The sequence below is a fragment of the Doryrhamphus excisus genome, chromosome 4 (genome assembly GCF_030265055.1).
Source record: "Doryrhamphus excisus isolate RoL2022-K1 chromosome 4, RoL_Dexc_1.0, whole genome shotgun sequence".
Taxonomy (NCBI): domain Eukaryota; kingdom Metazoa; phylum Chordata; class Actinopteri; order Syngnathiformes; family Syngnathidae; genus Doryrhamphus; species Doryrhamphus excisus.
Genome location: NC_080469.1, coordinates 14,590,392 through 14,617,233, shown reverse-complemented (window position 1 = coordinate 14,617,233; position 26,842 = coordinate 14,590,392). Strand labels below are relative to the sequence as shown.

The window sequence follows — 26,842 nt, the reverse complement described above, 5'->3', positions numbered from 1 at the left end:
GATCACAAAAATGCCTCTTCAAAAAAATCTGACCGCTGAATCATTTGGCGTTACTTTCTCTCCCATCGTATCACTACATGCTGTCGCCTGTCCATTGTTGTGTATGTGTTCCACTGTGGAAGAAGACTGCTGTGATGCGAGACGCATGTAAACACCGTGGAACATATACACAACAATGGGCAGCATTCTCTCCTCGCAAATGACATGCAAAATGTCGGAACAGTGGGAGAAGTTTATAAGGGCTGTATTTTAAGCATTGTTTTAAAACGATACACGGCAAGAAAGTATCCATAATCCATTTTAGGATTAAATATTCACAATTTTGTCATATCCTAAATTGATATGTACATTTCACTTATATTGTATTCAGTTGCGTAGCCTCTTTGCCTGTGCTTTTGCACGTGTGTCATGGTGATGTGAGTGTTTGTACATATGCCTCAACCAACACTGGATGTACATTGTAATACCCAAAATGAAAGTTTGTTTCACTCGTGTAGTGTAGCGACCCAAAGCGTACGTGTGATATTAAGAGTTCAGTTTATATTGATTGCAGCACACTCACAAAAACCTCTACAGTAAAGAGCCTGCAGACTGGAGCCAAATTATTAATTGTGCACCTGATGTAACTTACCAACCATGGCGCTGACCTCCCCCGCCATGAGCACAGGCACCGTGTCATTGTACAAGCTGACATCGATAATGCCTTTGCGGATGGTCTCGCCCACTTTGGCTCCCAGCAGCATAGAGCCCAGTGTCTCAAAGATGGAGGCGAGGATGCAGGCCTGCTTCAGTGTGACCACGCCGGACCCCACCGCCGTGCCAAAGGAATTGGCCACATCGTTGGCACCCACGGAAAAAGCCAAAACAAAGGCGATGATGAAGCCAAAAATGACCATCCACAGGTACGATTCCAGATCCATGTTGATATGGTTTTCCCTCACACACAAACACACGACAACAAAGTGAAATAAAAAAAAAGTGATCTGCGCTGTGTTTTTGCGGAGGACTTAGGTAGCCCCACTCCTTTTCTTCGTCCCCTGGTCGGAAAGAGTTGGAGGGGAGGAACACAGCTGCTAACTAAACTCTTGGAGTTGAGTCCAAAGATTGGAGACTAGTGATGGTGAGTTCAGGGAGCATTCCATAGTTTAATATGAGGCAGGTTGTCTGCACGTTCCCTAACCTGCAGGAGAATAAGAAGAAACAGATTATCGGAATGAGTGAATCATGACTTCTTTTTCAACAGCATCAGCCCGCAAATATCAACAATGCCTTGTGATTTCCTGAGATTATTTTTACTGTAGTGGAGCTCTGCATGGTGAAAGTCATGTTCTTCTTTGAACCACAAACTAGTCGAGACTGATTTAAAAGTGCTTGTTGACCAAGTCGTGTGTCTCAATTGTTTCAAGATGCCGTTACTGACCATTAATTCCACACAATTCTTTGGCAAAACGATTACTATGGCCATTCTTAGCTAATGCCATAGATGGTGTTCTTAGCAGACATAACAGCCAACTGATTTTAATACTGTTATTGTGAGGTATAACTAGAAACAAACATATTGTCGCTTGCATCAGGAGGCGAATGCACCATTGCCTTCGATGGTTATGCCAATTGTTCACAGGCAGACTTCCATATAAACACGTCGATTAGCTCAGCATGAGCTGTGCTCATCACAAGCAGGGGGCCAGGCAGTTACCCTCTTCCTCATAGGAGAGCTCCATCTGGAAATACTGAGGTCACACACTATTCTTTATTCCTCGTTGGACCACAATAGGCACATAAAAAGCTTAATTGTTTTTGATTAGGTCATGGTCAAACCACACTGGATCGTTATGTGTCATCTTGGAGTGATGCACAACTGTTATTTAATTCCTTAGTTAAATTCGCCTCCCGCGGAGCAGTCGGCTATAAAGGGAACTCGGGCTTTGCTGTCATGTCTCTAAAAAGGCAGCAAATTATATGATGTGCTACTTATCCCTGTGAAAAGATAACTATTATCACCTTTTCCACCGAGGGATCAGCAACAAGTAACAGTCTGCTGTGTTGGGCCATAAGATGCTTGTCTGCCAAGATGATAGCCACTAAATGGTTACCACATCAAGTTAATAATTCACAACAAAGTAAAATAGCCCTGAGCTCCCATTGCAAAGTTACAGCACTTCCTACTAAATGGTCATAAAAGGACGGAATCTTGTCGCTCCCACCGGGCAGGGAAATACCAGACTTCTGTCACATTTCTACCTCTATTGGGTTATGCAGACCTCTGTGTGTGTTGGAAGACATGGTGCCATACTGTAAATGTAATACAGATAGGCTCAAAGTTTCATAAGGATGAGACTTATGGGCAATCAGTAACAAAACCCCACCGTGCAACAATGTTTTGGTTGAGGCAGCCATGTTTTCCAAACAATTTTGCACTAATTTTACCAACTTGTGATTGTCAGTACTGGCAATTTCATGGTGATTTGGTGCCTAAAGTTACAGTAGGTGTCTTGGAGTATTTACTATAATGCCACCATGCCACCTTTGTCAGAAAAATAATAGCACAGCCCACACAAGTAGGGGGTGTCCTAATTATTGGCTATTAATTTACCTTTCATCTACAGCTCAAAATCTGTGCATTTCAAATTGTTGTGCACAAGAAAACAAATTTGTAGCAGTATTAGATGGGTAAGCCATTATAATGAGCACATTTTGGGAAAAGTTATGTTAATCCAAGAATGGAAACGGCCTCCATGGTATTCTAACTATTGAGTTGTTGTAGGCTAAGAGCTTGAGAAAATGGGTCTAAAAATGCGCGTGTTTACAGTGAGAACAAATGACAACCAGAGGTCACACAGAAAGGCTTTAGTTGGTCATTGCTGAGACTCTAAATCCATCCCTCCTGTGCACAATCTGTTGCTTTTTTCCTGTAATTTACTATGGTCTACACAGCCTTTGATAAGATAGAGATAAAGGAGTTCAATACTTTGGTTCGCCATTCACTAAAAACTGTCAGCTACTCGCCAAAACCCAGGGATATTAACCAGACTACCATATATTAACAAATACACCTGCTACTTGGCATTCCTCCAAAATGAAACCATGGCCAGCTGATTGCCTGTGATATGTGTTACGATACATGAACACTAGGGGTGCAATAATACAGTATTGGGCCTATGTTGAAACATCCGATACAGTTGTCTCGAGTTGATACGCACTATGGCTCAAACAATTCTGTAATTCAAGTCACAGACATCACCCCGTAGACGTCAGATGACATCAGGTGGTGGACATCGAAGTCCCCTCCTGATTCGCTAATGTGAAATTCCCACAGGCAGAAGCCATCAGCGACAAGTGGCTGATGGCGTCTCAAGTGGCATGCAAAACTGCTATTATCCAAATTCTGAATCTGTATTGCAATGTGCATGCCTGTCTGTTTTCCTTGTCTCTTGTCTGGATTTACACTGCATCGCTTTCAGCACCTTTTGGCACATCCCATAGAATGTGTATTTTATTTTTCGAAGGTGCCGTTTTTGTTTTTATATAGTGTTTCAACTTCTCAGTATGGATGACAAAAAATAAGGCGGGTAGAAAGCAGATACATTTAATTTAAAAAATTCCATGAAAAACTGAGAAACAAGCCAACAAAATATCTTCAAAATCCTCAAAAACAAAAGAATTGGGCATTTCTTCAAACAGCCAAGACCTGTTTAAGAAGGCACATGCAAGCACTGATGCTAAAAATCAAACAGAAGATGAATACTTAAGCAATCATTAAGCAACTGAAAAATAAAAATATAATTAGCAGAATAGCCAAGCCAAAACATAAGGCACACATGAAAAATCTTGAGATCTCAGTATGATGCAGTGCAGTTCTGCACTACAGCTAACTATAAACACAGTGATAAGCCTACTGTATAATGTATACCCACGTGTCAATATCTTCTATAACCTACCTGGACAACCTCTGTCCGAGGTGCTGACCCTGACAAAGTTCATGTTTACACAACATAAATTTCCCCAAAAACTGCAAAGAAGATTATCCTGCAATCTCTTAGATCTCTGTGGTGCATAATCAGTACAGAGTTTGTTTAGAGTTCATAGTCATTTGCAGAAAATGTAGCCTCTATCTGTGCTTTCTGGAGGCAATCTAGACAACAATTGTAACGTCAGAGATTTTGCAGGGTAAATCCTCCAATTACACTCTGGCCGACACTAGTTATGGCTATTTTTAGCATTTCCATGCTAAGTTACCAAACCATAGTGTACAATGCGTAAGTAGATAAAATAGAAAGTGGCTTGAATGTAAACAAGTACTAGGTAGTCTTCATCCTGTGCACAGCGCAAGTCTGAAAGAACGAGGAATCAAATGGGCATTTTGTGCATAAGAGTATAAAAAAGCCCAGACAACCTGTTACCCTGACCTGAATACAATAAACACACTGTAACACGACAATCTTTGCGCCAACGAGCTTTTAAAAATTATTTCTAGTGGAGACTGTTTCTTTCTGTATGTGCCAGCGAGCAAACACATAATAAGGGTAAAAACCAGACAAGCATAACATTTTCCCCAACGCCAGACGATCACGTTAAGCAGCGACAGCATCAGCCTCTAGAAGCGTGCACCACCAATGTGCAAACAATGTGTTCCCCTCCTTTCACTGTTTGCAGCACAATGTTCATTAATCTGCCTGAGATGCCACTGCAGCACCACCACCACAGTCGGGTACAAAACACTGTGTCACGAGCTCAGTCCCGCATTGACATGCAGCAGCACCGTCCTCCCCTCATTCTGACTTTGAAAGGACCAGAGGCGGAAGTCACATGCATGGGATACACATTCTGACACACCTGATATCCACGGGCTGTACCTGTATATACAAATGTCTCACTAAGTTACGACAGCGATGTGGTGAAAAGCAAGAGTAAGTGAGGAATCCTAAAAGTCAACTCGACTCACCTTCACGTGTCCACACATCTGTGAGAAAGTGTCGCAGATACAGACAAAACAGCAGCAGCACTTTAGAGGAAGATAGCCAAAGGGGGGCGGGAGGTGGGAAGGGGACAGGAGGGGTAAGCTAGCAAGAGGAAAATTAAATGTGAGGCAGAGCCTTGATTGACAGGAAAGGAGATGAGTAGAGAGTGGAGAACGGCCGATGACAGGAGGAGTAAATGGAGGCAGGACAGAGGAGGACAGACAGAGTGGGACTTCAGCAGGTTGTGACGGTGTTGCAGGAGAAGCTGAACAGCAGAACAGAGGAGAGTCTAGACAGCCTCTTCAAATGATAACATCCAACCCTGAGAACACACGCCGGCCAATGAGTGGCTGTCGGCGTGCAAAGAGGACGGACGGGAGAGGAGGAGGCAGCCAATGATGTCAGAGCAGCGGAAATAAGACAGGTGATTTTTGTGGGAGTCGGTCCATCAAGGACATTCAAAGCCAGAACTTTTCCTTCTTAAAAAGGAAATAAAAGGAAGATCAATTTGAAGGATGCATTTTGAATATCTGATACGACACAACCACTGATGAAATACGATAATAGCACTCAGTAGTAGGGATGGGCTTAGCGAGAAGTCCAGTGTGTGAAATCGATGGTTGATGGTATCTGAACTGAATGCAGTGTACCTCTTTGGTGCAACCAGCAAAGGCCCTGTTAACCGAAACTACCATGAATGCTCTAATCACAGCTTGGCTGTTAATTTAGTAAAACTGCAAAATGGATGGTTTGTTACCTGGAAGCAGGAGATACATCATTTTTATAAAATTTTAACATTTTACATACCGTTTATGACAATTTAGTTTTTTTTGTCATTTTAGAGGGGACATATTGTGTTTTTTCCACTTTTCTGACCTAGAAATGTTGTCTTCTCATGTTAAACGATGCCAAAGTTTCAGTCCTGAGGTTTGCCCATTTGGACGTGAGCCCTGGAAGAGGTTCGGGATGGCTCTGAACACTCGTTTTCAGGTATTTTTTCTAACACTGACTCATTGTGACATCACAGTGAGCAGGACTTCCTTATATGGGCGTGCCCCGGTACAAGCTGTATAAGCTGTTAGCTGTACAAGCTGAGTGGGACCAACAGACTGGGCATGACTGCAGGAGGGTCGTTCATCTGATATGTTCATGTCAGTGTGACCAGAACAATTACCTTTTTTTTTTTTTTTAAATGCAACTCAGGCCTTGCATATACTACACCGTCGAAAGGTGTAAAAGGTACTCATCAATGTAGGTATCCGAAAATTATTTTTAAAAAAGTGATAGTATAGCACATTGGGGAGTTTTGGGGAGTTTTTTTGGTAACATGAAAAACCACATCAAATTTTAGCAACAAAAAAAAATCCAAATTGGGCAACATAGCGTATGAATAGTATGATAGTGAGTTAGTGTTAGTGTTTAGCTGCTACATTACCGTGAAGGCTAAAGCTAATACGACAGTCTGTTCGTATGTCCGACTATTCATAGCTAGAGTAGTGTCAATACTGCCATCTGTAGAGTTAATTTGTTGTAATTGCATTTGTTTGCCCGACGGTAAAGACGCTGTTGGTTATTTGCTTTTGTAGACTACGTACCTGATGACTATAACATACATATCAGCAAACTTAATAAAGGCATTTACAGGAGAATCCGGTCAGAGGCTATGGGTTAAGCAACAATCCAGTCACAGAATGCCACAACTCCTTCAGGCCTACAGATAACATCGCAGGTTAGTCACGCAACGACCTCCTAATTGGACCCACCACCGTACATTGGTCCCGGAGCCATCATGGAAAATATTTTTTTACCATAACCCTGCAAGCAAACAGTAATTAAGACCTTGCAACCTTGGAGGAGGTAATGATGCTGATGCTGCGACACGTAGAGACATTGTCTTGGTTACAGAGGCTCTTGGCACATGACCACACACCATCCCTGCTACAATTGTTCCTTTCAATCACACAATGGAAACAGTGTGCCGTTATGTTGCTGTGTTTGGTTCTCCCAGCTTTGTCCTAAGTCACAGCAGGATCTTTGATCTCAAGACAAAAAAAGCAGAGTCCGGTTCACTAATGCTTAACAATCTTGCAAGAGGAATGCTTCAATGCCTCAGTGAGAGCCGCAGACATGATTAACTAACTTGTCAAAGCTGCTTTCCCCTTCCACATCTTTAGCACAATGGTTTGGTAATATTTGACAGTTTATGACTGCTTTGACATAGCTTGCCACACAAATGCTGTAGCAGCTCAACCATAAGCAACATAAATATTACTTACATTCATAACTGAGGCAGGTATTTTGATTGTCGAGTGGTTTGGCTTCGGTCCAGTCTCCCTCTCTCTCTCGCTCTCTCCCTCTCTAAACACACATTGATTTGTCCAGTCTGTCTGTGAATTCTGATTCAGTGTTTGCTGGAGTTCCAGTGGCTCCTCTCCCTCTCGGTGCCCCAACTGGCCCTGCCTGCTAGAAAGCCTTTGCGTCAGCTGCACCTGCTGCCTCTGACTTTGTGCTCCGCAGCGGGGGGCGCTGTTGCCTTCGACGAGCCCAGCACACGCACAAACACACACTGTTATGATCAGTCAGGCTCCATGTACAAGAGGAGAAGGTGGGGGGTGTTAAAGAATGACAACAACACCATGCATGACTGCATTGAGTCTGTTTCAACACCACCTCTAATGGCTTCACATACAAACACACATACGCGCACGCGTACACAGAAATATGCAACCCGTCTCTCACATCTCTCACGTGTCTCAACATAGCCAGTGCTCCACTGACAGTTTTTCAACAGCGTTGAAAACATTTCAATGGCACAGTGGTACAGGAGTTATCTGTACATTTGTACAACCTCGCATTTGCAAACTCTCATCACGTTTAACTGCACCACATGATGACTCAGTGAACTTAACTTGACATACTATTTGCATTTCTCTATGTACAGTATGTCTATTAGTACAGTACACAATCTATACCGACTCCACTTTCATCATGCTTCTTGTGTGTGAATTATTTAAATTTTATGACATTGACATAATTCATCTCATTACAATGTTTGATTATACAGTATTTTCTCCTTTATCGAGGTTAATTGATCCCAGACCCGACTGTGAAAAGTGAATTTCTACAAAGTAGGATTCCTTCTTTAGAAATTGAATATTTTCATAGTTGCAACATAGAAAACTTCAACATTTTAACATTATTATTATCTAGACATGAAATAACTATAAGATAGTTCACATTATAGGGAGTAGAATCGATGGACAGGAAGTGATGTGTGGGGTTCAGAGTGGGGTTTTAGCTTGTTGTGGCCGCCACAACAGTAATGCATGTTATTATGATTATGGTTTTTGTGTTATTATTATGATTGTGCCTGTTGTAAGATAATTTAAACCTGCAATAAAAGCAAGTTGTTCAAGTCTGGTGTTTCAGTGGTGGTCGCAAACAGTTACTGATCTAGACTACTACATTCACAAGTTGGTGGTCTTAAGGTCATACTGCATTTGTACTTTAGCAGATTTAGGTAATGACTAATTTTGCCAGATTTACATACAGTTTGCTTAAATATGAATATTTTTGGACTAATAATAGACCGTAGTCAACCACGGAACAGCGATCACAAATTAAATATGGATAGATTTTTGAAAAGCTGCAATAGAGTAGGGAGCGATGACTGCACAGATAATTAGGACCTATCTGCATCGGTCGAATAGCAATTAAATGTATAGTATTGCTGCTTTCTTGCAGATGCAAGTCAAAAACAAATTCAGGGATGGTAAAGACCTTTGCAGACACTATATTTCATTGCAATTGTCAAATTAAACATTTGGAAAATGGTCACTGACCACCAAAAATGACCAGAAATGGCCTTTATAAGCACAAACATTACTATATCATTATGTTCCGACTATACTGTTTTGACTGTGACATACTCATGCAAGACCTACAAGCAAACTAAGCCAAATCAACACCGTCTCCCGTTTATATTATATATTATAGATTATATTTGGACAGACCATCGTATCAATCTAAGCAAACTCAATGTTATTGTTGCTATTGGACCGTATATACCTTTAAAAAAAAAACAACAAGCTGCTTGGCATCTTTATGGAAGTAAAATGCTCAGTTATCTTTACTATCAAGTCCCTTCCAAAAAGCCAAGGCCATCACAAAGATTAAATTGAAATTTGTCTGATGTACGATTGTGGAAATGACATGTAGAGCATCATCATGCTGTCTTCTTGTCAGCACTCTACAGTAAAACATCTTGCAGCACAATCCCACCATCCCAACAAGAAGCTGATGCAGACACACATGTCTACCTCCATCAACACATCCATTTGCCCATTAAAGTCAAGATGGTTACCATGTTCAGTATTGTGAAGTGGCAAGCAAATGTTGATTTCATTAACTGAGTTGTGCAGTTAATGTTGTCCACACGGTCAGGTGATTGGGAAGACCTGAGTTCAAATCTCTGCTTGGGCATCTCTGTGTGGAGTTTGTATGTTCTCCCCGTGTGTGCGTGGGTGTTCTCCAGATACTCTGGTTTCCTCCCACATTCCAAAAACATGCATGTTAGGTTCATTGAGGACTCTAAATTGTCCATAGGTATGAATGTGAGTGTGAATGGTTGTTCATATGTGCCCTGCAATTGGCTGGTAACCAGTCCAGGGTGTACCCTCCCGCACGCTCAGCTCGGATAGGCTCCAGCATACCCCTGTGCGCCCCTAAAGAGGATAAGCATAGAAGGCATAGAAAACGGATGGATGGATGAAATTGTTCAGTTACACATACAAACCAAAGACAAAAGGAAATTAAAGTTTGGAGAGATTAAAAGTGTCATGCTCCAAACAATCCACGAGTGCCTGAGGCCTTAGCAACAACCAGCAATGCCAGCCATGTTACAACAGCAAACAATTCATCCCCCCACCCCACCGCCCTAGAGAGATGAGTAAGTTATGTTAAAATTGTGTTTTAAGGTCAGATCTCTTCGGTTTCACCGAGGCTCAGCTTTGACTCACCCGCTCTGAAATGGCAAAGTGACTCCTCACTTTTGATTGTTTTGAATAACACTCTGCTGTCTTGACACTGTGTGAGTGAGTGTTGTTGGTTTCAAACTATCCAAAATTAGACGCTGAATAACAGCGAAACCATGACAGCCGAAAACAAGTTGGAGTGGAACCTAGAATGGAGCGATGTGTGAACGGTAGCAAATGAAACAGTTTGACACTGAGTGCCAATCTCAATCAAGAATAGCAAAAATTACCTGTACGCTGCTAGCTATAGCTCTTTAGTTTTGAACTTTTTAATTGGTTAGAAATGGCAGAAATACAAACGATACACAATAGCAAAGATAGCGTCTATTTAACCCAATTGAGATCTATTGCTCCCGTTAAAAAAAGCAAAACACGTCTTTGGCAGTCAGTGCTACTTTTTGAAAAGATGTCTACAAATGTCTTTAGCAGTGAATGGGTTAAAATGTACATTATGTAGAACATTATTGTGATCAAATCCCAGTACTGAATCATGTGATCGAACATTTGATCATGAGCAAAGATGGAATTACTTCTTGAAAGTTGAGTTGCCTTGACTTACTTCATGGTATACATCCAGGACAGAGACCCTGTTATGTTGCTCAGGTCGGTAGGGATGTACATATCGATAATGCATTATCGATACGGCAGATACGAGTTATTTAGTTTCTAAAATCGATTCTCAAATCAAATTATTGATTCTTTAATGCTTTAGTTATTATTTTCTGTGCATTATAACAAGAGAAAACAAGTTAATATGAGCTAGCTAACAACATATTTCCACTTTGGCTTGTCATCACTTCAACTTGAATAACTGACAAAAAAAACATGTGATGCATTACTCTGGATTTTTGCTCATTTAAATGTTTAACAAAGAAAGAAGAAGAAAAGAAGCCATAAAGTTCTGAGGCAAAAACTTGGCACCTTGTCACCCCCCATTTCTAAATTCTCTGACGGTTGTGTGTGCAAACTGTACAAATGTTAATCTGGCTTGAAGCTTGCAAATACAGGAGCACCAGGAAGTTCTACATACCGACCTCGCTCTCCACAGCCAAGACTGGTAATCTAGCGTTGGCAAGTCTCGATGTGAAGTGGGGCAAACTGGACTTTATTAGAGAGTAGCTGAGGACGCAAGGGTTTGGATAGACGGTGAGGGGCAACATTAATTAGTAACAGAAAAATGCTTATGGAAATGCGTGAATCTCCTCTGTTTCTCCCCGGTTTCCTCCCACATTCCAAAAACATGCTAGGTTAATTGGCAACTCCAAATTGTCCATAGGTATGAATGTGAGTGAGAATGGTTGTTTGTCTATACGTATGTGCCCTGTGATTGGCTGGCGACCAGTCCAGGGTGTACCCCGCCTCTCGCCTGAAGACAGCTGGGATATGCTCTAGCACCCCCACAACCCACATGAGGATAAGCGGTAGAAAATCAATGAATTAATTAACTAATTAACATATGGCTGTCATGATCCTTGAGAGCAATAAGGCATGCTTTAAAAAGATCAGACATATGTACAACTTCTCACATATCTTTCAGATATCTCTTCTTAGAGTTGAGGGGAAAGGAATAAACCTACTGTTACTGTATGTGGAGCATATTTTTAGAGACACAGAGAGTCACTGTAAAGTAAGAGTAAGCGAGTGAGAGAGAAGGTTCCCTGCTAAACTGGAAGCTGGATCTATTGGCCTGTGCCCTCCTGCTCCTAATCCTGGCTTTCAGCACATGACCCAGCTAACAGTATTAGGGGGCTCTTTGATTAGGCCTGCTGCTGTGAGCACATAGTGGGAGACGAGACGAGGCGGGGTGGGGGTACATGAGGTCCTTCCTTGGCTGCCACTCTAAAGCAATGGCTTCCTTCCTACTCGGACGTAGACGCACGATTCGTATTAACAATGCATTTAACCTTGCCGCACGAGGGCTTCTTGAAGCCGCGGTGGCGGCAGAGGCACGAGGCTCGTCGGATTATGTCCGCAAGTCAGTGAGTCAGCGGATTAGCGGTCTGTTATGCTAAGGTGAAAACTTAAGAGTGACACTCACAAATGTGCAGACAGAATTAGACAATTTGAACTTGTGGCAGTCACATTAACGGTCTAATGCGGTCTATGTTGGTACTCTGGTTGGGACCAAAGCAAAATAAAAATACATTGTTCATTTAGCATCATTTTCCATGTTCACATATGCAAATCTTACAAATGAAGTCACCAATAAGTGAATACTAATTGAACTCTTTGAATAATACCCCTAGTTGATATCTCAAAAACTGTGGACAGAAAGTTGCCAATGAACAATACAATAGCAGTCCTTCATAATGACTCATTGACATAATCAGTGCAGCAAGAATCGTCAAGTGGATTCACCCACAATCCCCACAGGAAACAAAACAAACAGCAGAGTGAATGGAAAATAACATGATTTAATTTCATTTCTTACTCATGTGTAAACATTATGTTGACAGACTTGCCACAGACGCCTATTGAGCATTAATACTTGCAGTTGTTTCCCCATGGAGAACTATACTTATAACGTGTGAAACATTATGAAGATGTCATCAGCTGTTCAGAGTCAGGGAATCATTGAGAACTTGAACGACATTCAATCTTGCTCTCCTACTTGACTGGCCTGACTTTACCCGAGAATAGCACCGTCACATATGGAGAAGACCTGTTTATTCTTGCACACACTCAGTGCTTCCCTGGGGTTACTTAAAGAATACAAGTACAGTATTTTGGGTATCAGTGCATTTTCCAGGCTCCATTCCAAATTGGTTTTCATGGCTATGTTTGGAGTATCATCCATCCAAGAAGGTTAAATTATGCAAGTTAACATCAATAATTGAGGAGGGGAGTACAAGGGAAACTGTACGAGACTACTAAACAGAGTTCCCCTCTGTATAAATAAATACCCTTTATTCTTGAGAAATACAGAATTGGCAAATAACAGACTGAGCTTAATCGGATCTTAATCACATGATTCAGTACCGGGATATGATCACAATAATGTTCTCGGCAGTGAACCAGTAAGTAGATGGAAAAAAAAGTATCCAAATCTGGGTGCTTTCAATCTGTTTCTGATCAGAATTGAAAGCAATATCAAGTTTACATGCTATGAATGACTCAAATTTCCCAAATAACCCGGTCTCTTCCATTTTCACACGTCTAACATCTAAATCAATGATGGGCCAAAATGCTGCAACGTCGCGTCATCAGGCCCGCCTCAGGCCCTTCTCAATCCCACTGACACACATTCCAAAGAGGAAGCAGAGTGAGAGAATACGAACGCGGACAGTTCCATCACCGTGGCTTAAGTATCTGCGGTGGTCAAAAATGTTCCCCGGTGGCAAAGCTCCGGGGTGGACGAGTTTTGCCCTGAATACCTCAAGGCTCTGGATGTTAAGGGACTGTCGTGGCCGACAAGTCTCTTTAACATTGTGTGGAAGTCGGGAATAGTACCTTTGGATTGGCAGACTGGGGTGGTGGTGTTCCAGGGTGCTGGAGAGAAGGGTATGGCTGTTGGTCGCACCTCTGCTACAAGAAGCTCAATACGATTTTCGTCCTGGTCACGAAACACTGGACCAGATCTCGACACTCGCAAGGGTGCATGGGAGTTTGTTAATTAAACCGGTTGGCAGACAGATGGATAGGGAAAACAAATGCTCCAGTACATTGTCTCCAGTGTGTTATTGTTTAGAATTGCAAGGCAGTATTCTCATTTTATCATATCTTTATGGCCCTCTATAGAGTGTCTCATGGGAGTTTTAACACCATTGCGCAACAGTAAAAAAGCACAAAAAACTGCCATCATCTGTTCCAAGTTTGTAACTAGTAACTATAACTAAGTACTTTTTAACTAACCTTTAAATAACTAAGTTCTAAGTAATTTGCTTTCATATGTTTGTTTGTAGGACTGAGGTTAAATTTCAGTCATTGTCTTCCACACTGCATACCTTCATTCCTCCCTTATCTTCAGCCATCTGCACTAAATCGACCAGCATGCCATTGTTCAACCCTCCCAGTTTCTCAGATGGCTGGATGTCACCTCAGACAAACTACCGGTACCTGCCCCAACTTTCAACCTCCTCCTCGCTGCCTGAGGTGTCACATGTCTATCGCTCGGGCCTAGTTGCTAAAGACGTCGGGAAGCGGGAATGATTTGGCTGGAAATAGCAGCGTCACATGAGCGGCGACCAGTGAGCCAGCTGCTCATCCTTAAATGGAGCCCCTGCCCTGGCCCCTACAGTCAAATTTTGACCCAGACCATTACTGACATGGCGGTGTGGACCAAAGCAAACAGGCTGCTCGCAACACAACAACGACACAAGAGTGTCACATAGAAATTGGACAGGTATAAAATGAAAATGGATAAAATGAAAAGCACATAAATTCTGAATAAATCAAAAATCAGGTGAAATGACTAGTTACGATATTACCTCAACTCAACCGAACCGGGCACACAAATGACAACAAATCCATTTAAAAGGAAATACAATTGAAGCAGTTTAGTATATTTATTACAGGCTGTTTCCCTCAGTGGTGGTGTGTATGAAATTAAGCTACCGCCAAGCTGTGGACAATGTTTTTGACTAATTAGAGACCTCGGGGGTAATATGCTTTTGTAGACCATAAACCTGGCAACTATAGTTAACTGAGTGAAGGTTGCTGCTATACAAATGTATACAAATCAAGGCACAAATAAGATAAGGATGATGCTTTGTTGGATTTAAAAACAACACCTTAAAATCTTACAATGTATGCTATGTTTTACAGGGAAGTAGACATGTTGAGGCAAATTACACGAAAATAGTGGTGATGTATGTCGCCGACATGACTCCAGGCAAACAATTTTGCCCATTTTTCATGTAGAGAGTTACTAATTTTTCCCCAAATACCCAAAATGACCCGGTCCCGGAGCAGCAAAATCATGACTCAATTAAGTCAAACAAGCCCTGGGCACTCCTGAACAAACATAACATTTTGTAAAGGGGGAGAGCAGGAAAAACAATGTCGGCACTGTGTTCCATATGTAAAAGGGGATTGCCTTGCAGTTTAACAGCAAGCTTTGTCATTAGCATAGTTGACGCCACATCAGCAGCCAAACAAGAGACACTCTGTTTACCACACTTTGATAGTGACCATGCAGCTCCCAGAAGCCCACCAGAAAATACTAACGCAGCTCTCAAGGCCTGAGAGGGTGAAAGCGAGCCAAAGATACACAGCTACAAAAGCAATGGCATACCCCCCGTGATGCTGAGGCAAAGCTGAACCGCCACTTTTAAAACTCTGAAACAGTTGTGATTAATTTAAATGGTGACTGACCCTCAGAGTCACACTGTGTTTTAAAGGGACTACCCTCCAACTGCCTCAACAATTTTTTTTAACAAAAATATATAAGAACACCACTGGCTAGAATGTTACCATCAGTGGTTTAGAAGGAAAGATTAATAAAAATATATATTATAATTGGCCAAAAAAACAGAAATTGCCATTCGGCCGAAATGGCATGACTGCCTTTAATGGTTGTCACTCATGGCTGTCTCGTACACATGCACATGCCTTTGACGCGCACACATACACAAAAGCAGTCGCAGAGAAGCAATAGGACTTATTGGCGGTACATAATGCTTGGCTTGCATTAAAAGTTAATGCCGTCAAGACAGTACAGTGGCAAAGAGTACCTCTAAGTTGTCAGAGTTTCTTTTCAGCCTCTTTCTGTCAACACTGTCACTGTCAACAACTAACCAATCAATAAATAGGTCTTTCCTTAACTGATGTCCCACCATATGAATACATTACTTTTGTAAGTCTGTGGAGAGGAGTTGTCAAAAGGTTTCACACCCGGTTTGGTTTTGGTAAGGGTCAGCAAGTAGGCGAGGCATACAGAGGTGTGAAACGCTAAAAAAAAAAAAGGCTTCGGAATCTGATCTGTTGCTATGCCTTCGGCCGTGTTCACACAAGCACAATAAAATCCTATGCTCTATAACCTTTTGTCTACACTCAAACTCACATTGAAGTTGGTGGAGTGGGGGGGTCGATCAGCATTTTTTTGTGCCTGCGTGATTCTTCACTTATTGATTTTCATCATTTTACACGCTTCCTTTGCAACTGTTGCTTTCAGTATTTCTTCCCATATGATTGTCCAATTTGCTCTTGCTATATTGGCTTTTCCAGAAGGGAATTTCGGCAGGCTTGTGAGTGGGTAAAACAAGCTCATTGTTAGGGGTTATAATGCCATTTGTTGCGGTGACTCATGCTTGACAGTCTGTGTAAATCTACTGGTGTTTTCCAAAATTCGAATTTTTCATTTAAAAAACATTATTTTGGCAACCCGGGCTTAAAGAGGAACTGTACTTTTTTTGGAATTTTGCCCATCATTCACAATCCTTTTAGACGGCTTCATTGTCGAAATATAGATGTGTATTGTAAGCGAGCTCATATTAATTCGCTTTCTCATGTTATAATACACAGAAAAGGGAAAGAAATATGTATTCATGTTTTTTGGGCAAAATTCCAAAAAAGCGCAGTTCCCCTTTAAGAATATACACACACATTCACTCAAATATTTACAGTGGGGCAAAAAAGTATTTAGTCAGCCACCAATTGTGCAAGTTCTCCCACTTAAAAAGATGAGAGAGGCCTGTAATTTTCATCATAGGTACGCTTCAACTATGAGAGACAAAATGAGAAAAAAAAATCCAGATAATCATATTGTTTGATTTTTAAAGAATTTATTTGCAAATCATGGTGGAAAATAAGTATTTGGTCAAAAACAAAAGTTCATCTCAATACTTTGTGATATACCCTTTGTTGGCAATGACAGAGATCAAACGTTTTCTGTAACTCTTCACAAGATTTTCACACACTGTTGTAGGTATTTTGGCCCATTCCTCCATGCAGATCGCCTCTAGAGCAGTGATGTTTAGGGGCTGTCGCTGGGCAACACGGATTTTCAACTCCCTCCAAAGATTTTCTATGGGGTTGAGATCTGGAGACTGGCTAGGCCACTCCAGGACCTTGAAATGCTTCTTATGAAGCCACTCCTTCGTTGCCCGGGCGGTGTGTTTGGGATCGTTGTCATGCTGAAAGACCCAGCCACGTTTCATCTTCAGTGCCCTTGCTGATGGAAGAAGGTTTTCATTCAGAATCTCACGATACATGGCCCCATTCATTCTCCCATTTACACGGATCAGTTGTCCTGGTCCCTTTGCAGAAAAACAGCCCCAGAGCATGATGTTTCCACCCCCATGCTTCACAGTAGGTGTGGTGTTGTTTGGATGCAACTCAGCATTCTTTCTCCTCCAAACACGACGAGTTGAGTTGATACCAAAAAGTTCTATTTTGGTTTCATCTGACCATATTACATTCTCCCAATCCTCTTCTGGATCATCCAAATGCTCTCTAGCAAACTTCAGACGGGCTTGGACATGTACTGGCTTCAGCAGGGGGACACGTCTGGCACTGCAGGATTTGAGTCCCTGGCGGCGGAGTGTGTTACTTATGGTAGCCTTCGTTAATATGGTCCCAGCTCTCTGCAGGTCTTTCACTAGGTCCCCCCGTGTGGTTCTGGGATTTTTGCTCACCGTTCTTGTTATCATTTTGACCCCACGGGGTGAGATCTTGCGTGGAGCCCCAGATCGAGGGAGATTATCGGTGGTCTTGTAGGTCTTCCATTTTCTCACAATTGCTCCCACAGTTGATTTCTTCACACCAAGCTGCTTAACTATTGCAGATTCAGTCTTCCCAGCCTGGTGCAGGTCTACAATTTTGTTTCTGATGTCCTTTGACAGCTCTTTGGTCTTGGCCATAGTGGAGTTTGGAGTGTGACTGTCTGAGGTTGTGGACAGGTGTCTTTTATACTGATAACCAGTTCAAACAGGTGCCATCAATACAGGTAACGAGTGGAGGACAGAGGAGCTTCTTAAAGAAGAACTTACAGGTCTGTGAGAGCCACAAATCTTGCTTGTTTGTAGGTGACCAAATACTTATTTTCCACCATGATTTGCAAATAAATTCTTTAAAAATCAAACAATGTGATTATCTGGATTTTTTTTTCTCATTTTGTCTCTCATAGTTGAAGCGTACCTATGATGAAAATTACAGGCCTCTCTCATCTTTTTAAGTGGGAGAACTTGCACAATTGGTGGCTGACTAAATACTTTTTTGCCCCACTGTACATACACACAGCATGATGCTTTCCTCTCTGCCTACGCAGTCACGTGATGTTGTCATCGCCATGATGAGCTTGGACATAACAGTGTGATTGTGCTCCGAGGGTGAGGTGGGACGACCAGAGAGACAGACTGTTCTGTTACTGCAACTGTGACACTGCCAGACATGAGCAACAAGAACCCGCCGGCATCCTGCAGTATTGTCATGGAAACCAAAAGAGAACTCCAATACGCTTTTGCTCCATAAGTCCTGTTTTTTTAATGAGATGGTCACCTATTGTTACACTTGTGGCATGATCATTATAACCAAACAGCAGGTATCCACTTGTATAAACCACTAATAGACTTCCACAACTCAAAGGGTGAAGTCAACCTCCTGGCATTACAACCCATACATTTATTCTTTTTCAAACGCATAGCTCTGAATGTTAACAAACACATTTCTTAGACAATATAATAGTAGAGAGAGCCGTAAAGAGACTACAACATGATGATGCAGTTTGAATGTGACAGATATGTGATGAGCATTTCACCACCCCACCTGAGCCTATCCGTTTCACAATAACAGCAAAAGTCTCAAAAGGTGCAGGTCTGACAGGATGAGCGAGACTTGCCAGGGCAAGAAATTGATAAGAGAGGCAGTGTTCACTCTTGTTTGTGTTGTTTGGTTTAACTAACATACTGTGGTGCAACTGCTCTGGTGGTGTGGTTTGCTTGGCCTCGAGTGAATGAATTACAGATAAAAAGTGGATATAGAAATCAGACGTGGAGCAACGTCTGGCATCAAGTATTATTGTATTGACCCAAATATAGCAGAACCTTGGGTAGCGTCTTTAATTAGTTTCAAACTGAAAAGCCAAATCATTTTCCCCATAAGTAATAATTCGAAATGATGAATGAAAAGGATAAATGAACACTTTAGGGGTGTCCAAACTTTTAAAATTTTGCCCAAAACTGAAACCAGCAAAATGTACGGATGAAGCAGGTCTTGAAACCTGAAAAAAACGTAAGCGTCTGTAGAGTTTGACATGACAAACAACCTCTGCAACAGATCTCCGGCAGTTTTTGTGTTTTTTTTTTTTGCGGGGTGTCCCTAGTGCAGTCTGGAAGCCATTGGCAGTCTGCAGCTCATTTTTTATTGGGCTTGCGGCACATCGTAGAAATGTGGAAAATAGAGATAAAAGGCACTATGTAAAAAGAAAAAGGTTGAATACTGACACTGTTAACCAACACAGAGCTTTGTCTTCAATTATGTTTGTAGTATTTTTTTTTTAAGTTGAAGCTTTTTACATTTTTTTTTTAAACATACAGTATCCAAACATCAAGGCATCCTGTGCACCCTTCAATATGCAGCCCTCGTTTGAACTCTCCTGATTTAAAGTTTGTGATTTCTGATAAAGATAAGACAATGTGGGAGTGAGATCAACACAGACACCACCTTTGTGTTTTGCGAGTTATATGAGGTCAACGTCTGTGTTGATCTCGCTGCATTGGAATGGATTAATGTACCTAGATTATAGACACATTTCATCTACGACTGACAATTTCAAAATACACAGAATAAAAGAGGCTCCTTGTACATATCTCTGCAGACAATGTGACATACAGCATTCAGGTCAATATAGTACTTTCTCAACTCACTCCAATGAGCAAAGAATATGCCTCAATGGCATAAAGTCTCCCCGATCTGTCAACATGCAGCTCGGCTCCATGAAAACTGGTCTGACTCTGTACTCTGTGTTACACAACATTACACAATATACACCCGCCCAACACCACCACTGTTCCTCGACACTTGGACAACAGCTCCAACACTAAACTACCAAAAATGACATAACAACTATTTGCTGTCTGCTATGAAGCATTTGTGTCAATACGATGATGTGGTCTCAGCTGAGGCTGCACCCACAGAATTTTTTTCCTTTTTTTCTTGGCAAAAAGGTCCAAGAACAGCCACTTATTAATCAAAACTGTCCTTAACACATCAGTGAACCAACCTTAGGAAATTGTCCACAGAGACAAGCCGTCATTTCCTTTGCCACTGATTTATAATAGCAGTGTTTCAACAGGGGATCTTCTCATATAGGAAACACCACAAGAATCATGGTCGATGTGAACACGCTGTCTACAGGTATTCCATCAGTAAGACTACAACTGGCTGCAAAACATCTATTTCAGATTCATACGGGTGTGGTGGGGGCTTGTGCTGAGAGCAGAGAACAAATAGAGAGCAACTTAACTGTAATACCTCTGACATATAAACAATCACTATACACACTTTCTTTGGGAATTTCTTAGTTTTATTTCCTAGTTGGAGCACAAAGCCAGACTAAGAAGACGAAATGAAATGACTAATACGGTGGAACTTTTCAAGTCAAAAACAATCCATAATCCATTCCAGGATGTTAGACAATTTATATATTTTTTAAAGACAATATTTGCCATAGGAAATAATATCAACTGAAATAACTATCTCCATTCTAAAATATTTTAACTGTACAGTCAATATTTTATGCAATGCTGTAACATTCTTAATGATCATACAGGTGTAAAAACTACAGATGAGAACAATAAAGCACTGTTTAAGGCCCTCGTTTTGACATGTTAGTTCACAGAAAAAACAAAGTCCAAACCAGCCAGTTAGACTGCTTCCAATGCAAACAAATATTGAACTTGAAATGAAATGGTTCTTTGGATTAAAAACAGCATGGTAAGCCACGCCTTTTAACAGTATACAAACGTCTCACTCGCTGGTTCTGCAATACAAACATGGGTGAAAGGGTGTGGGCAAATGCAAATACAGTCATTATTAGCTCCCTATTGTTAGAAAGATGGATGGATGGATGGACGGATGGATGATTTGAAGTATAAGTAAGGGAGAGGCCAGAAGTGGCATGTTCCTCATCATATGAAGCTCAGGAGCTGTCCACACAGAAACGTTTTCAGGTCAAAATGGCAAAGTACCATTTCAGCCTTTCATTCACTTGCAAACAGCGTTCTGGGTGCCCAGAAACTGTGGATTTGTTTTCCCCAAAACGACTTCCACAGTTGGAAAATCTGAAAAACTCTGGCTGGTAGTTCCCATTCAGACAACAAAGTGGCTACTTTCTGAAAACAATGACATCACCGCCCCTTTGCAGTCAGGTGACCAGAAATGACAAGTCGACAAGCCAATATAATAACTTAATATTTTGACTGACATGACTCACCATAGTTGACATACTTTGTTGTTTTATACTCAAAAATAACTTACAGAAGTAAGTCCACTTCGTCATAACTCTAAACAAGCCAAAGACAATGGACCCATGTCCACACGTAGGCAGGTGTACCTAGTGTTTTACATCGTTGTCAGCCAGTGATCCGTTCCCATCTGGAAGCCAATATTTACTAATCCAGCACAATGTGGATACACATTTTTTTTTTCCAAACCGCCCTCCAAAAAAATCCCAAGAGCATTTCAGTATGAACAAGGTCTCAGTCACACCGGCAGAATGTGTGAAAAGACGGAAGTCATTAATCTGCCTATCTTATCAGAATGTGTTTTTATGTCTGCTTTTATGGCTTGACAAGACAGACAATCTGTGTCTTTTTCGTTTTTGAAACTTTCCAAGTTGCCCGAAACCACTAGTGTTTTCTCTGACACACCTTTTTCTTTGACTGCAAACAACAGAAACAAAGTTGTGTCCTTTCTTGCACTCTTATCGTTATACGAGGATTGATTATTAACTCACAAACTCCTTTTTGACCATCACTTCCTCTGTTTTAAATTGTAGACCACTCCAACCCAAAACACCACTACAGTGTATGCGTGTGCTTTGAATTATACTACACTATAAATGCTATTTTTAAGCCATTACAGCACCAGAAAAGTGTCCCGTGTTACTAGTTGCCTGAAATAAAGAACAATAGCCTAGCTATAAATACATTCTGACTGTAATATTTCTTCATTTTGTGATTTTCATGTCACTAATAGAAGGATTGTGTTGCAGGGTGTTCCTGCTATTCTTTCCACCCCCTGCATGCCCACTCTGTTGTGGTGGAAATGTATCATGTTGACAATAGGATTGGTACCCCCCAGTAGGAGAAGCATAATGAGTGTCTGGCTCCTCACATGCATCAGGTTTGTATCTGAATTGGCTGGGCTTTACCCGAGAAACTATGGCTCAATTAAATAGAAGATACAACATGCTACTAGACTTATCACTGCAATCCCCAGCTGTTTGATTGAGTATTTTGTACTTTCTCCATCTTGTGTCTTCTTTAAGTATTTGTTTAGACTGTAAGACTTAACCCCCTTGCCTTTGTAGATTTTTAGAGCTGTGCTTTTACTTGCATTTGAGTAAAACTTAAGCAAAGTATCTGTACTTTTACTTGAGTACAATATTTTAGTAGCGTGTCCAAAAGTGGTGTCAAATCCCCAAAATATTGGTCAATGAGGCAGAGTGCGCATGCGCAAATCCGCCTCGACGCCAAGCACTCCAGTGGCTTTCCCTGCCCAACGGAGTGAAAGGAACTCGCGTGATTCACAGTGAAATGGCCAGACACCTGGTGAAAACGTCTCCACCGAGCGTTCTCCCTCGCTTGGCGTGTCCACTTTACCACATTTGTTACGACTGGCGACCTGTCCAAGTCTTTGAAGAGAGGCTTTCTTGTTAAAAAAAAATATGCGCTATTGTGGGCGCACACTCGGCTGGGAAGTCCCACACGTGCAACTACGCTTCCATTCACTCGGCTTGCAACGTGCCACAGGACGATGGTAGAAAAATGTCGCCACTCGGCAGCGAAATGCAACACTTAAGTGTCATTTCACCAGCGAGAAGGCAGCGTGACTTTCAGACTCGGGAGCTGATTGAAACGTATGCGTTCACCCGACAGGCCTGTTCTTCCTTCACACAACAAGCTAGCTACTAATAAATACTAGCCCATAAGACAACAATGGCGCCCAATGCAAGGTTAAAGGTCATCGGTTGTATCTTTAATAATGAGTACTTACCGACAAAACACCTCCAGGAGGAAGCGGGGGAGAAATACACCGCCGTGTGTCGCCTCCAAGTCTCCGTCCGTATGTTCCCACTGAGGTTGCTCTGCGTCGAATATGTCACAGATTCCAGTGGTCGTCTGACGTCGTCCCCCTGCCCCTGGCTGTCTCCGTGCCTTGGGAGAGTGATGTCTGCCCTCACTGGAAGCCACTCACGCCACCATGTTGCCGCGCACGTCGCCTGGCTCTTCTTATCATCCGGGCGTTTAGGGATTGCGAGGCGAGCACGCTCGGGATGACAGCTTTTGGGATAGAGGAGGGGGAGGCGGGGAGCTGTGGTCAATCTGCTTCGGGATACAGGACATAATTATACAAATAAAAGACATATACATCCAAGATGATTTGGATTTGCATTCTACATTCATATATTGCCCATGATTTAATAACAACCTACAGCATGCGTATATTGTACATTGTGGGATACATTTTACAGTCATCGCGTCAAAGCAGAGGAATCCATGTCAACCTCATAAATTCATTGATTGTTTGGATTCGTGTGTGTGGTCGTTCCATCAATGCCTCCATAATGCTGTCTAATCCCACTACGTGTTGCTATGCATTGTGGTCGCAGCAACGTGCTCAGGGTTCTATATGTGTTACGTAAGCAGCGCAACCAGTCAGCAACGGCGTTTGGGAAAGGGGGGAGGGAAGAAAGGAGGCAGGGAGGATCATTTGGGGAGCAGTGGAATCTCCATCAGTATCCATTATCATGTCTAATCCATTCAGAGTAACTTAATTACTTCCTGGTTCGTCATAAAACTTTATTACATTTAGAGGGCATTTTAAATTAAAACTGAACATTTCTAACTGTCATATGATCATAAACAGTTTAAACACGGTATAATACATTTTAAAAATACTCACCCAAAAGTCGTTCTGTACGGTATAATGGGGAGGGAGAACGAACGTGTTTGCAGAGCGTTGCTGACCCCTAGTGAAGTTTTATAGGTATTGCGGGAATGTTGGTTACTTTATCGTTCATTCATTCATTCATTTTCTACCGCTTTTCCTCACGAGGGTCGCAGGGGTGCTGGAGCCTATCCCAGCTGTCTTCGGGCGTGAGGCAGGGTACACCCTGGACTGATCGGCAGCCAATCACAGGGCACATATAGACAAACAACCATTCACACTCACATTCATACCTATGGACAATTTGGAGTCGCCATTTAACCTAGCATGTTTTTGGAATGTGGGAGGAAACCGGAGTACCCTGGAGAAAACCCACGCATGCACGGGGAGAACATGCAAACTCCACACAGAGATGGCCGAGGGTGGAATTGAACCCTGGCCCCCTAGCTGTGAGGTCTGCGCGCTAACCACGAGTCCGCCGTGCCGCCCGTTACTTTATCGTATATCAGCAAATTTACTCTTACCGCAATTGCATTAAATGACGCCACTATTCAAAGAATAGTAGCCGTGTGCATGATTTACAAAAGCAAATACCTCATTTGTGTTGGGTCAAAAAAACATTTTTATTAATGCAACAAAATGACAGTAGCTGCGTTTGAAGTATTGCCATACTGTTGTTTACAATGAACTCATCAGCAGTATTAATTTTGGCTGAACAGTTTGCACCTCACTGCTGTTACAACATTGGTTCTGTTTCGACTGTGTTGTACAATACAGCATACTTGTTAGGAAATGACCACTCCGAGCAGCTAGATAAACACAGTGTTCCAGTAGAGTTGCATTTATGGTCGTACGGTTATCATCACACGTCCTCTCTGCTACAGTGGTTCACTGAGCTGAAGTCTAATTCGATGCTGATGTCACGAATAGCAATGGTTTGAACCTTGACATTTGTTTAACTTGTGATGCATGTGCATAAAATTAAGAATCAACCTCATGTTCAACTTTAGAGGTTCCACTCTACTCGGGAGGAGCATCATTATCAGCTTAAAAACCTGTACAAATGAGTAATGATACTCTTGAGAAACAAATTCCCCTTTCATAAAGTCTGTGTCTAGTTGAGACATGAGTGTTCCGTTCAGTCGTTGGGTGGAACATATTACTTGCTATGAAGAATTTCACCCACGCCTGTTGGAGTTTCCTTACTCCACAGTGGATTTAAGCGACATCTAATTTGTTCAACGCGCCGAGGCTACGGCCACAGCACACTGAAAAATATCATAACAGTTGTTAGGGATGCATGATGTCTAGCTACTTACATTATACTACTACATACTGCATACACAAGTGTAAAAATAAGTTAAACAGTAAAGGGGTGGTGGTCATATTTCAAAACAAATATTGCCACAAATCACATCAATTATCACATTGTTTTACACAATGTTGTTTTATCTGCTCACAGTATCCGCTTCCAGTATTATGATCATTGTTGTCTTTTTTTCTTCTGAGCAGTGCAACCTACTTTCATATGAACCTCACCCCTAGTGAAGACACTGATGAAATCCCATGAAATCCCATTGGTAAGTTAAAAACAAGTAACAATTTCAGATTATAGGGCCCTTTCTTTTAATTATATCAACATGTGGTGCAGAAACAAAGAAGAAGCAGGATATATCATGAGATCATGTTCCTCCCAACTTTGAAAACAAGCTCCCGCTAAGCCTGTACCATCTTGTCAAGAGGCAAAAGTGAGTCACCCTTTGAGTGAACAAAGCGGTTGACAAATGTAAACAGTAGATTTTTTTTTTATTCTATTCAGGCAAATCTCAGCCCCCCTCTTTACTTGGTTTGTGCACTGGGCAGGATTCCCTGAACTAATATGGCGGCAACATTGGCCTATTTCAGAAAAACACCAGGATGAGTTCAGTTTAAGTTAGTTTGAAGGTTTAATACAATGGGATGCCTCTAAGATGAAACAATTTGGAGTTTTTTGGGGGGGGCAAATATGCCTTAAGTCGTATGTGACTCAGAGTTCAGTTCAGAAAATAATTAATTCTATGCATTTTATGGATTTTTTTGTGACATTGGCTTGCAGCTTCTATGCGTCATCACTCAGGCGGAGTTTTGCTTTGATGTTTTACTTGTTTTTACACTGTAGTGACAAGAAAAAAAGGTTAAAAAGGAGATGAGAGATAAATATCTGAGAAAGAAAAAAGGTTTTGATATTAGCAGTAGTTTGTGTATTTGTAGACAAAATTGCCTGTAAAGTTTTATATAGGGCGACCCTAAAACATTTTTTTCATCCATCCATCCATTTTATCCTCACTAGGGTCACGGGGGTACGCTGGAGCCTATTCCAGCTGACTTTGGGTACACCCTGGACCGGTCAGCAACAATCATTCACACTCACATTCATACCTATGGACAATTTGGAGTCGCCAATTAACCTAGCATGCACATTTTTCTATACATTTCAATGTACAAATAAGGTAGGGATCTGGAACACATGTTCAACCCCAAAGGTTTCACTGTCTGTCTTAGGAATGCCATATTCTTGACCTTACGATGAACTTACAGTATTTCACAGGAAATACAGGAAATAGATTTTTTTTTGTTTCTCATTTTCACAGTCTTCCTGCCAGGAAACGCTATGGATTCACTTATTGCAATGAATACCCTCACTGGGCTGTATCAGCAGCAACATGGTTGAGTTTTCTCTACGAAGGAAATGTGAATGTTTTTGGATTTATTATACTTTGTCGGTTGACTGAGTACTTAAATATTGCATGCTTTAGTGCAAAT

The 26,842-nt window shown here is 41.6% G+C and overlaps 1 protein-coding gene across 7 annotated transcripts in view; it reads right to left on the bottom strand.

Moving 5' to 3' along the window:
* The window catches only part of slc20a2 (solute carrier family 20 member 2), a 43,572-nt gene extending 19,833 nt beyond the window's left edge, over positions 1–23,739 (bottom strand). Inside the window, exons 1-2 of one of the 7 annotated variants that reach the window (XM_058069559.1) lie at positions 23,658–23,739; positions 23,147–23,475 (exon numbers count right to left, since the gene is read on the bottom strand). In XM_058069559.1, the coding sequence (XP_057925542.1) occupies positions 23,147–23,475; positions 23,658–23,716 (388 nt within the window). In that variant the 5' untranslated portion in view covers positions 23,717–23,739. Of the gene's footprint in view, positions 1–631; positions 1,181–4,942; positions 5,287–7,234; positions 9,860–23,146; positions 23,476–23,585 lie in introns of those variants that run through there. The other 6 variants (XM_058069558.1, XM_058069561.1, XM_058069564.1 and 3 more) reach the window with 6 other exon arrangements.
* Positions 23,740–26,842: the final 3,103 nt, after the last annotated feature.